This window comes from Nuphar pumila, chromosome 14, assembly GCF_984573655.1.
Source record: "Nuphar pumila chromosome 14, dmNupPumi1.hap1.1, whole genome shotgun sequence".
In the NCBI taxonomy this organism is placed as follows: Eukaryota; Viridiplantae; Streptophyta; class Magnoliopsida; order Nymphaeales; family Nymphaeaceae; genus Nuphar; species Nuphar pumila.
Genome location: NC_143262.1, coordinates 3,098,502 through 3,112,152, shown reverse-complemented (window position 1 = coordinate 3,112,152; position 13,651 = coordinate 3,098,502). Strand labels below are relative to the sequence as shown.

Below are 13,651 nucleotides of genomic sequence, written 5' to 3'. Positions count from 1 at the left end.
AAACTAGATTATTGTCACATACCGAAATGGAGTTTTTCAAGCCTTTTTTGGCGGAATTATTTCCTAGATCCCTAGGTTTGTCATTTTTGGAGATTTTTAAAGAAAATTTGGGTGTCTAGTTCGTTTCAATCTAAATCACGGAGAAAAGGTTTCTTCACATCAAAATGGGCAATTTCCCTAGGGACCAGTGAAACAGACACTAGCAACCATTTTTTGTAACATGTCTTACAAAAATGGCTTAATAACTTGTTAGGACCTTTCAAAAATCATAATTGCAGGAGTTTTATTCAATATAAGACATATAGCAGATTAGGCACTTTTTATGCTCGTCTTTTTTTTAAAAGAAATAAAAACAATGGCTACTATCAACAAATATACCAGTTTTTTATTACATCATCCCATCCCAACAACTAGAATATACTAGGGCATTTGAGAGAGACATGTCAAAGGAACTCAACAAAATGACCCATAACTTTGGGAGAAGGGTGCCTCCTATCAAAGGATTAGGAAGGCAGCAGAAAGCCTTATACAGGTGGTTTCTTTGGCCAAATGTGTCAAAGAGATTACAAGCATATATTACATATCTAAAATAATGGATACAGAAAGAATCAAAAGCCAGCAGGAATTCCATCCTTTCTTGGATCACTAACAGCAGTAAGCATTCCATAGAAGACTTCCTTCAGTAAGGGGTTCTCTTTTCTATTTCTAGTCCTCTTAATTGGGGTGTGAAGATTTTGTACAACAAGCTGGCAAATGGCACCACCTGCTTGATCTTTTAGCTCATGCCCGCGTTGCTTCAGGAAAAGTTTTGTATCATCTGATAGTTCAATGTGCTCTCCATCGATCAACGTCCAGTTCTCATACAACACCGTGTTGGGTATCAACTGCAACAAAAGAAAACAATGGCTTAAAACCTCAAGACTCAAGGTGGGCCTACTCTGCCGGGTCAGTGATACAAGTCATACAACTTTGCATGGTTTGTTTGCTAAAGATCAAACCTTCGATCCTGTTATGTAGATCTTAAAATATGGCATTTTGAGTTAGTGAAATTTTAGTGTGTTGTGGGCCATTGATTTTTGAAGCCCTTAAAAAACCTGTTTACATGTCATAATCACATTATTTAAAATATTTTTTCTACTAAACACACCTTGTAGATCACATCCATACAGTCCAATCTACAAAAAAAAATATGAAAAGAAAGTGATTTATATTCAATAGTTATGTGCCTTCAATAACGCCAAATATATATATATATGGTGGTATTGTACCACCATAACTTGCTGGTACACTTGATTTACATAGATATGAGCTCCAAAAGCAAAATCTAATCTTTTGATGGTGTTTAGCATGTCTTATTTACTATTTTCATGTGTTAAAGTCGACTCAAATAGGACGTTTTATATCATTTCTAAACCACTCATATTTTCATGAATTGTGAGCCATTGATTTTTCACATGGTATATTAAGTATGATAGAACATTCTAACATATTAAATACATCATACTAAACACTTATGTATGGTTAGATTTACCATTTAGTGGCTAGATCCATACAAACAAGAGTGTGCATCACCATGAGGTATCATGGTATATATATATATATATATATATATATATATATATATATATATATATATATATATGAGTGATTGGTAGCTGCTCAGACGTTAGGTGCTTAATGTGTTTTTCAGCCCTTTTTCATTTTATTTATAAATTCTGATCGTAAAGATGTGATATATATGCTTGATTTTATAGGGATCAGCTCTTGAGGCGTTCTATTCCAACACATAGGTGGGTTTTTATAAGGTTCGAATCTTTGTAAATTTTTGAGGCTCCAAACATCATTTTTTTCATCTAAAACACATGATCCAGGTGTGGATTCCTTGTAAATCAACCATGCCCAACACATTTATAGGGCCAGAACCACATAAAAAGCAACAGAGAAGCCGAAAAACTCATTGAGCACCTAACGTCCGAACAGCTACCAATTTCTCTCTCTCTATATATATATAGAGAGAGAGAGAGACCTTGACAGTTACTTGCACAGACCTGGCTACAATATCCGATCACTGTTGGCACCATATTGGGACTAGGGTGGGCAACTGTCCACCCTAACCCAAAATTCGTACGAGGGGCCTGGGTCAGGGAGGGCACCACCCAGGCCCAACCCCCAAAACAACATAAGGACGTTGTGTTGTGTTCCCCTCCCCATGACCCAGACCCCACCTCTCTCTTGCTCTAAAACCCTTCGCTTCTCTACTGCTCTGCTCCCAGCCTCTTGCCTCTGGCCATTCACCGTGCATTTGTGCCCACCCTAGTTTAAATTTTTGGCTCCGCCACTGGTTCTAAATGGAACAAGCACAATACCTAGTGCTTGGTGGTTGGAAAGAGATCTACTAACCCCCTTACACAGTGGTGAGTGATATTACTGCACCAAAAATGCCATATAAATAGTAGGTAAGTGTTCTGCATCAGCTCCTCTCTGTTGTATATTGCAGGTAGACATAATTAGACTTCTGTTCCTGATCACTACCGCTGAGCGCTGAGACTAAGATCACACTGGTGTGGCAATTGGCTGAATTTACTACGGTTTTGCCAGGTGAGGTTTTTCAGCCTATTGATGGTACTTGGCAGGCATTCTTGATTCAGGACGTTTATCACTTTTTCAGGATGAATTCCAGGGAGGTTACATTTGGAAAGGAGGGTTCCAGCCCTGACACCATTTCTGCTGCTATATGCAGTTTTCTCTGTTTTACTCTGTTTTCTGATTCATGATTACTATTTCAAACTTTGTTACCGCTGGGCAGCTGCTTGTTACCTTGCCAACAATAACTACATTGGGCAGATTTACAGAATTTGAATTTTACTGTAAATCTGTCCAATAAACTGTGCTCTTATCCATCTTTATTGAATGAAAGTTTCTCTTAAAAAAACTCTTAACTAAAAGGATTTTTAACTGACAAAATTAGTTTCCCAGACAATGTTGCAAGTTTTGCAGTGGTGAGACTTGCAAGCGCAAGCTGTAGGATATGTAGTAAGTTTTGTGATCCTAGGATAAAAGTAAAGTGGGGATTGGGGAAAGACCAATATGGTTGGAGGCTTACAGCTTGTTAAATTCTGTCATATCTTTAGGAGTAACAGATCAAGCTAGTGATTTGAGCAACTCAAACCTAAACACAGAACATGGCAAGTGGCCAGAGAATGCTAATCATTTCCCAACCAAACTGACCCTGGCCAGAGGCACATGCAGTCATGTCCAGGTCCCAACCAAAATGTCCCCATCAATAAACTAGACAATCAAGCAGCCGACCGAACTTGAAAGCCCCAAGTCAGCTTTTCATTTCAAAGAAATGAATGTAGGGAAAGTAGAGTAGAAACCTTGTGATAGACCCTTGGGTTATGAACAGCAGTTTCTGCATCCGTGGAGAGGACGAAATGATTGATGAAGACCTGAGTAACGGCCGGGATTATGAATAATCCGCCACTACCACCTAGAACACCAGCGAGCTGATTGTCCTGCACTCCAATTTCATTTGAATCGATAAAATTCCCATTAGTTGTGTTTTAGTGGAAAGCAAGGAAACGTCAGCTCTCAAAAAGTTTCAAGTTACTGAACTTCCAGATCATAGCTAGTGTGCCATAATACCTTCAGAACTATAATTGGAGTCATGGAAGATAACGGTCTCTTTTTTGGCTGAATAAAATTAGCCGGAGCTGGAGGAAGGCCACCTTGGCCCATATCGACCGGTGTCGAGAAATCATCCATCTCATCGTTTAGCACAATTCCAGTAGACGGCGAAAGGACACCTGCTCCAAAAGCATAATTCACAGTGGTGGTCATTGAGACTGCGTTTCTGTCTGCATCTACAATGCAAAAATGGCTGGTCCCGTGGTCTTCGAGCTGACTCCATCTGCAATCATAGCACAATGTCACAGAGAACAAACATAGCTGATATTGACTGATAATGATAAGATGCTTATCATGATGCAGCAATGTTCTTACTCGGGTAGGTAATAGTTAGGAGGAAACGTGGTGTTGTCTAGTATCTTTTTTTGAAGTTCTGCTGCAAACTCTGAAGAAAGCATGTCATGTTGGTATTTTGTTATATTAACAAAGTCAGGGTCACCAAGATTCATTCTGACAGAGAGCATGTGTTTCATTGCTTCAATGAAACGATGTAGACCCAATGGACCATTTGCCGCATCCCGTGCACCATAGCTTGCTAGGATGTTCAAAATCTGATTCACAACAGTACCACCAAATATCATACTTGGCTCTAAAAATCGGAAAATATGCAGAAGATTGATGGTCTGTTTTGGTCCTATAACAAATGGAAATGTAGGATAAGATTTTGAGGCAGTGAAAGACCTGAATTACTCACCAAAGACAAGCCCAGTGTCCCACTAGAAGGAGGAGGCATGCCCAAGATCCTGTAACCCAAAGCATCCACAACAACTGGAGGCCTAACTTTAACTTTGTAATTTTGGAGGTCTTGCATGGTTAATATTCCTCCAGCCTCTTGCACATCCTTCACAAGACTCTCTCCTACACTCCCATTGTAAAATGCCATAGGCCCATGATCCGAGATCGCCTGGAGACTGCGTGCAAGCTCTTGATTGTAGCATCTTTCACCAGATCTTAGCAGTGTTCCAGTCGCCGCCAGCATATGGCGCAAGCCGGGGTCAGCTAGTACCAAACTTTCCCATCTCTTCATCATTGATGCAAGGTATGGAGATACAGTGAAGCCGTCCCTAGCAAGTGTTATGGAGGGAAGGACAAGCCTCTTCCATGGAAGCCTTCCATATTTCATCCAGGCTTCATGAAGGCCAGCTAGCTCGCCAGGCACACCCATGGAGAGTACACCAAACTTCTTGGATTCCGGATGGTCATTGTACATGTCCTGTTCATCCAAATGTAGATTTTCAGTATGCATCATGGTGAGATTTCCACACAGAAAAATTGATTTTGTCACCATAAGTCTCATTCTTGGGAAAATCTTGCAATGCTTGGCATAAGTAAAAAGACACAATATTAGGTACGTGTATAAGCAAAAATAATCCATTGGTGATGATAACACATGACCATGTTTATGGAACTTGATTTTTTTTTTTTTAAAGGAGGAACTGTAAAATTTAGGAACGCATAACCTCATGAGAACACACACAAACGCAAACACACAATTTTAGAGTGGTTTGTTGCAAACATGACCTACGTCCACTATAGGGCTCTCTCACTCGGGGTTTCACGCCCTAAAGAGGAGGTCCCTTCTCCTTTTATAGGCAGCCTGAAGTGTTACATGTTTTTGGGGTTCCTTCATATACGAGGCGGCCCAATTACAATATGTCTCATCTTGTTTACTAAATGGGTTACATTCATTTGAAGTCTTCTTCTTCGACGAGGAAAGATCTTTATGGGAAAGGAGTCCTTGTTCTTCGAAATCTCTGGGATATGAATCATTCTCAACATGAGGCCGAGTAGGACTCTTCTCAACGTATGGAACCACTGATGGGAGCCCTATGTGGATCTGGTTCTGGACCTAGACCTGTCTTCACACACCCCTCAAGCCAATCTCTCCAAGGTTGAGCTTTTCTCAAAAGTACTGAAACTTCCATCCAGACAACAATTTGGTAAGGATGTCTGATATATGATCTTCGGATCAAATAAACTATACCTCTAAATCACCCTGAGCAACCTTTTCTCTAACAAAGTGGTAATCAATTTATATGTGTTTTGTTCTGACATGAAAAACCAGATTAGCATTTAGCAATTAAATAAGTAGCTCCAAAATTATCTCACCAAAAAACTTGAGCTTAATTTGACTTGAATCCCAAATCTTTCAGGAGCTGTTTAAGCCACATCAACTCAGAGATTACACCAGCTATGGATTTATATTTGGCTTTTGTACTAGATCGTGCCAAAGTTTGTTGTTTAGAAGAACTTCATGACAGTAAATTGGATCTCAGATAAGTTAGATATCCACTAGTGGATTTTCCATATGCACTACCTGCCCAGTTTGCATCGGAGAAACATGCAAGCCTGAGGTTATCTGACTGTTTGATGTGGAGACCATAATTAAGAGTCCCTTTGAGATATCGTAGGATACGCTTCACATGAGTTCAATGATCCTGCGAGGCGTCATGCATGAATTGACAAGCTTTGTTGACAGCAAAATCAATATCTGGTCAGGTAAATATTGCTTACTGAAGGACCCCCACAATACTTTTGTAATGAGTAGAATTCTCCAAAAGTTCTCCAAAAAATTTGGACAACTGCACGTTTGGAGCTCCAGGTGTAACAACACTTTTACAGTCTATCATGTTTATCCTAATATAATTCCTTTGGGTCTGGGCAATATCTACAAGTCCTGAATCACTTCAATGCTCAAGAAATAATATAGAAATTCCAAGTCCTTTATTGAGAATTCTTGACCAAATGCCTGGATGACGTTTTTGACCTCCTGATGAGAGCTTCATGTTATAATTATGTCGTCTACATATATCAAGATATACATTTTTATATCATGGTCATGACGGATGAACAATAATGAGTCAACATCGGATTCAACAAACTTTAGTTTTTTTCAAGTATACTTTTAACCTTTCAAACCATGCACGTGGAGCATGTTTCAAACCATACAAGGCTTGATTGAGTTTGTATACAAGATGGGGTCAGTGCTTGTCTTCAAATCCTAGAGGTTATTTCATATAGACTTCCTCGTTCAGAAAGTTATAAAAAAACACATTATTCACATCTAACTAATGAATTTGCCAACCACAACTAACAACAATAGACAAAACAGTCCTGATAGAAGTGAGTTTAATAACAAGACTGAAGGTATCAAAATGATCTGCATATTCCTGCTGATTGCACCCGTTGGCAACTAGTCTGTTCTTATATCTGACAATAGATCCATCAACATGACACTTAATCTTATATATCTGTTTACAACCAAGTTATGGGCACTTATAGGTGGAACAAGGGTTCATGCTTGGTTTATGTGCAGGGCATCTATTTATTCTTCCATAGCATGTTTCCACCTTGGATCGTAAAGAGCTTGGTCAAACGTGTATTGTTCATTTTCTTCTTGAAATACTCCATACAAGTCTTGCATGTATAGGATATTTCATAGCTGAAAATAATTATGGCTTTAATGTTCTATCCTGGGACCCGATTACCATGTGATGGGTTCTAACAAGACTCTATGTAACAAGGATTTTCTCAGTAACCTGGTGACTTGGGCTAGGATTTAATTCATGACTAGGCACATCCTGGGAGTCTCTAGAGGATGTGGACAGATCGTCCAAGAAAAACTATGATTGATTTGATATTTGAACCCAAGAGGGTATTTCTTTGTCTAGGATAGGTACTCTCCCTTTTGTTCCGGTATATAAAAAATTTGACTCATAAAAAATAACATGTTTGGAAATAAAAGATTTTCTTGTAATAGGGTCATAACAAAAATAACCCTTATAATTGGTGACATACCCAATGAACACACAAACTTTGAACCTTGGAGACAAGTTTGAGTCAACATAAGGTCTCAAAAATGGGTAACATATGCATCCAAAGATTTTGAGATGATCATACCTAAGCACACATTTGAAGAGACACTCGTATGGGGTTTTGTTACCTAGAATTGAACTTGGGAGTCTATTAATCAAATAAAAAGCAGTACGGAAAGCGTCAACCCAAAACTTATTATACAAAGATGCATACACCAAGAGACTCATCCCAGTCTCACAGATATGCCTATGTTTATGCTCAACAATGTCATTTTGTTGAGGTATATGAGGACAAGTTAGCCACCTCTTTATCCCATGTTTATCTAAAAATTCAGAGAAGGCGTCAATATAAAGCAGTACGAAAAGTGTCAACCCAAAACATATTATACAAAGATGCATACACCAAGAGACTCATCCCAGTGTCACGGATATGCCTATGTTTACGCTCAACAATGTCATTTTGTTGAGGTGTATGAGGACAAGCTAGCCACATCTTTATCCCATGTTTATCTAAAAATTCAGAGAAGGCGTCACTTACAAATTCACCCCTGCCATCACTATGAAAAAAATTAATTTTCTTTCCCAACCGATTCTCAACTGTGGCTTTGAAATATTCAAAACATGGCATTGCATCAAATTTTTTAAGCAACAGAATAATTCATGTAAAATGGGAGAAATTGTATATCAAAAGCAAGTAGTATACATATCCTTCTCTAGACAGAGAGGGAGTAGGCCCCCATAGGTCAGCATGGACCACTTCCAATGGCGAGTTGGAAGAAAATTTCACTCTTTCAAAAGTTAGTTTATGGATCTTATTTATGATGCAACTAGAGCATAAATAATCATCACGTGACTTATGTTTATCATATGAAATCAAACCATTATGTTCAAGCCAATTTAAAGTTTGAAAATTAACATGAGTCAATCAACAATGCCAGATATCCTTAGAAAACTTATGAGGGCTACGTGCAAAATTGGCTTCACCTACATCAACTTCATGATTCTCCTTCCTACTCTGAGTCGGTCAGGGGTACAATCTTCCTCTACTTGATTTTCTTGGGAGAATAGTCTCGTTTCTCTAATCCTTAATACAGAAACCATCAACATTGAATTCAAAAGAACAATTATTATCACAAGAAAACCTTGCAACTAACAATATTTTTTTCTTTATGGATATAACATGTAGACCATCCAAAAGTTCAAACTGATTACCATGATAAGGTAAAGAAATATTACCTATGCTTGATATTGGGATATTCGCACAATTAACTACAACAACTCCATCACGCCCTTGATATTCTGACTTACTTTTCATAGATTGATCATCATAAGTCATATGGTGAGTAGCTCAAGTATCCGGGTACTAGGAAGAATCATGCATACTATTAAGAGCCATGATTGCAAAAGCTTTTGAGATATCATAACATGTGTGAGCTGTTTGATTCTTACCGCCACGAAACTGACATGTAACTTGGTTGTTCGTGAGACCCGCATCATGTTGAGGAGTTCTGGCTTGACCCTGATTATTTTGATAGTTTTGAAAGAAGGGGTTAAAACAACCAGTCCCTCTTCCCCGACCACCACGACCTCGACCACTTTGAGAAAAAAAAGCAGTAGTAGGCGTTTCAGCTTGTTGGAGAGGTTTAGGATTTTGCATTTGCAATCTCTTCTCTTGATTAAGCAAGAGATCAAAATTTTCACTGAAATTGGAGAGCTTATTTAGAGAGGACGATGTGACAATAGTAATGAAGCTCTCATATTTTCGAGACAGACCATTCAAAGTGTATTGAACCAAATCAACATCAGAAATTGGTTTTTCAACGGTATAAAGGGAGTCATCAAGGAACATAACATAATTTAAATATTTCATCATAGTCTTGTCCTCATTTTTAACGTTTTGGAGGTCACATTTTAGCAGAAAAATCCTGAGAATTCATTTTCTAATCCAATTTCTGATTTCTAATGAAATTCTATGATTTTCCAAAGCAATCCACACTTTTCAGGCAATAGAAATATAAATAATTTGCCCAAGAACAACTTTAGTAACGATAGCTTTGATCCAACTCAATGCGAGTTAATCTGCTTATTTTCAAGTAACAAATTCATGATTGATTTTGAGTTGCTCGCATTCTGTAATATATTGGCAAGGAGAAAGGAACGATCATGATATCCTGACTGTACATCACTGATTTTATTTGTGAATGCCATAGCAAATAGTTGTCTCTGTCCAATTTGATGGACACCAGGGAAGAGAATATATTCCATTGAATAGCAGGGTTGGTCACTAGTGAAGATGAACTTTATGTTATCTCTTACAGCAAACGAGGTGCGCCTTATGATAACATTGACTCAAAGGAGCTGATAGTATTTGATGCCATGTAAATTTTTAGTTTCCCGTGAAAATGTACTTTATTTACCCTCCTAGGAAAGAGAAGGGTACTACTGCCATTCAATTCATTTACCTGATATTTAACCTTGAGTTAATCGATAATGGTGAAGACAGGCCTCTGTTTAGCAGTTTCCAGAAACGTGAGGCCTATATTTGGAATTAGGTCCAAAATGCTGGGCTATAAATAAAATTTTACCTAAATTTTATCCCTGTGACCATTACCGTGGCTAGGGATGGCAGTGGACCGGGGGAAAGCGGGGCCCCGCCCCGCCTCGCCCCGTTTGGACCGGGGATGAAGGGTATGAAACGGGGATGGAGGCGGGGATGAAGGTTAAAATCCATCCCCGTCCGGGGGTGGAGGCGGGGATGGACTGGCACGTTCCCCCGCCCCGCCCCGCCCCGCCCCATCCCCGCCCCGGCCCCGCCCCGGCCCATCCCCGCCCCGCCCCCGGCCCATCCCCGTCCCGGCCCCGCCCCATCCCCGCCCCCAACTCAGATGAACTGTTTACTGACCCTAACTCCCTTCCCTAATTTCCTAACCCTGGAGCCGGGCGACGTTACTGTGCACGTAGGACGCCGGGTTCTCGATAGCGTACCGGACTCCGGCCTGGGCGGCGAGGTGCATCACGTGGGTGAAGGCGACGAGGTCGAAGAGCTTGGCCAGGAGCCGGGCGTCGTTGATGTCGCCGGCGATGACGAAGACGCCGTGGTCGCCGAGGATTCGACGGCGGGCCTTCTTGAGCGAGGGGTCGTAGTAGTCGTTGAAGTTGTCGAGGCCGACGACACCGTCACCGCGCTTCCGGAGGGCGAGCGAGACGTGGGTGCCGACAAAGCCAGCGGCGCCGGTGACGAGCACGCTCATCCCGCGGGGTCGAGGACGGGGGCGGGGTCGGGACGGGGACGGGGCGGGGGCGGGGCGGGGACGGGGACGGGGCGGGGACGGGGACGGGGACGGGGCGGGGGTGGAGGACATGAAACGGGGATGAAGGCGGGGGTGGAGGATAAAATCCATCCCCGCCGCGGAGGCGGGGCGGGGGTGGAGGATAAAATTTTGAGGCGGGGCGGGGGTGGAAACCTTGTCCCCCGCCCCGCCCCGCCCCACTGCCATCCCTAACCGTGGCCCTTTTGAGGCCGTTTGTTTGCACCAGATCTCATATCCGAGGATCTAATCTGGTGGGGGGAGGGGGCATGCTATATCCTAGATTTTGTAAACCGAGAATCTCAGCCCCTTCTGAGACAATTAATCAAACCCACCCTCAGGTTTCCGCCTCAAGGTGGGCTCCGTGGGGCAAGTTTTTTTATGGCTTCAATCACCAACGGCACATTGGCTGGGCTCTAGTTGGCAAAACCTTTGAGGTCCTCCCTGCCCGCGGAGTACACTCAACTTCAACCTTGCAGCAAGGAGGAACACCACCTGTGCCCGACATTCGACCTCTGAAGCCGATTAGTCGGATTTGGTATTTGAATCTGGATCCGGTTTAAAATCAGATTCGGGTTCAGCATTGAGTTTTTTATTAAAACCCGACCCGAATCTCATTAAAATCTGAATCCCACTAAAACCTGAACCCGATTAAGTGTACATAGCGCGCTTTAAGCTAGTCAGATCCGGATTCAGTTTTAAATTTTTCATCCCCAATTAGGTCAGATCTGATTCCGTTTTATCCTTTTCATCTGAATTCTACCCTAATCCAACCTGTTGAAATCCCTCCATCCCGTTAACCTGGTGACATCCACAGGTCGCCCCTAGAGCCTTTGTGGGTAAAGGTTTTCAAACTCGAGCCCTACTTGACCAGGTCCAAAGCCTTGCCACGTTCACAATTTGGCTGAGCCGACCCGATCTCCACCCCGAAGTTCATGATCTGGGCTCGATCAGGAAACCCTGATAAGTTCCAACGCACCGTGATGGTGAGAAGTAGGAGTGTCAATCGGTCTGGTTTGGTTCAGACTCAGGTGAAAACAAATCCAGATCTCATTTGAGATGCTGGTATTGGGTCTGAACCCAGGTTCCTATCATAAAAAACCATACCCAGATCCTATAAAAACTACAAACCAGATCTTCTTTTTTCTTTTTTCTTTTTTCTTTTTGGTGAGGTTAGACTTTAAAGTTTGGAGACAAGAGAGAGACCTGATAGGCTGCATCTGGTGCGGTCTCCCTCATATCGTAGGCGTGGGTCTCACCGTCGGCCGAAGATCTGACGATCAGGAACCCTCCCCCGCCGATGCCGCTCGCCATGGGGTTGACGACGCCGAGGCAGAGCGCGGTGGCCACCGCTGCGTCGACGGCATGCCCGCCCTCCCTGAGAACCACCGTGCCGACGGCGGAGCACCGCGCGTCGTCGGCCGCGACCACCCCGTGCGCCGCCTCGATGACGTCCCCATCTCCCCTCCTCTTCCCCTCCTCCCCCAACCCTCCGCGCCACCCCAACCCCTCGCCGGAGAATGCCCCGATCGCGACCAAGCCCAAGACTGCAAACGCCACAAAAACCACAAAATTTTCTGGTCAGATACAAAGCAGTGAACAAGTTTCCGGTTAGTGAGGGGAAAAAGATCAAAAGAGCAGTCGCTAACTCCGGTGGCATCCGTACATGTTGAAAGTAGAAGGACGGAACGAAGCCAATTCCGTCGGCCAACATGGACGTCGTGGCTGTGGCTGAGAAGGGGTGCCCTCTCCATTTAGGAACTGAAGGAGAAGGGGAAGGAGGGACGGATTCTTTTTGGGGCTTCCTTTTTGTGTGTGAGAGGGAAAGGGAGTGGAAGTGGAATCTTGGCAGGGAGGACAGAATGCCTGGGACGGGGAATCTTAGCTTTTCCTGATGTTGTTTTGGGGTTATGTCACATTGATAAAAAGACACGCGACACGCCATTTTTTTATTAAAAATAGTATACAAAGGGAAGAATCCCTGTGAAGTAGTTGAGGGGTGGTTGGTATCAGAGTTGCGTCTTTTAGACCCTTGCGTGCACGTTATCGCGACGCGACCCCCCACCCATCGGGAGTACGAATTCTTATCATCTGCCGTATGATGAGATTCGTCTTACATTCAAGCTGAGCAGCACCAACCAACGGTGGTCCCACATTCTCACATCAACGCGGACTGATCTTAGTGGACGGCTAGCAGCTGAGGTGTAACAGTTGAACGGTTAGGATTAGGGATGTTAATAAATCGGATTTTATCCGGTATCTGACAGGATTTGATTCCGTTTAGTTGCATTTGGCAAGTCAAAACCATATCCCATTCAAATGCGGATATGGTTTTTAAATTTGTGCAACATAATCTGATACATATTCAAATTTGACCAATATCTGAACCAGTTTACACGTAAAAGAATGGACTGGCATGAGCTTTTTTCACCATCTAAATTCCAATAAGTTCAAACATCTTATTAGTTGATTATGGTATTGGCCACATTCAATCCAATCCAATCCAAATCCAAACTGTTTACATGCTAGCTAGGATTGATATAGCATTCTCTATACTATGATACACGAACAGACACACTCGGACACGGACATTACACATACCGACAATAATTCAATATTATTTTAATACTTTTATGTTTTAAAGTATTGGTTTAATTAAAAAAGTATTTTTAACATAAAAATATCAAGAAATAGTTTTTTAATTATCAAAATTAAAAAGTCCTGGTCCTTGTATCCTATCTTCTAAAAAAGGAAAGAGAACTTCCAAGTCGAACTCGCATCTTCTGTCCAAAATGCAAATCGGATGGCCACGATGTCCGCGTGAGCAAAAACGCTCATTTT

At 42.1% G+C, this 13,651-nt stretch overlaps 1 protein-coding gene across 1 annotated transcript; it reads right to left on the bottom strand.

Moving 5' to 3' along the window:
* Window positions 1-360: 360 nt before the first annotated feature.
* LOC149816087 (glutathione hydrolase 3-like) lies at window positions 361-12,702 on the bottom strand. Its single transcript, XM_089988179.1, has 7 exons — window positions 12,477-12,702; window positions 12,017-12,357; window positions 4,382-4,900; window positions 4,003-4,238; window positions 3,646-3,910; window positions 3,378-3,515; window positions 361-884 (listed from the first exon to the last, which is right to left on the bottom strand). Exons 1-7 carry the CDS (start codon window positions 12,562-12,564, stop codon window positions 609-611), a joined length of 1,863 nt encoding a protein of 620 aa, XP_089844305.1. The 5' UTR covers window positions 12,565-12,702; the 3' UTR covers window positions 361-608.
* Between the last annotated feature and the right edge of the window lie 949 nt (window positions 12,703-13,651).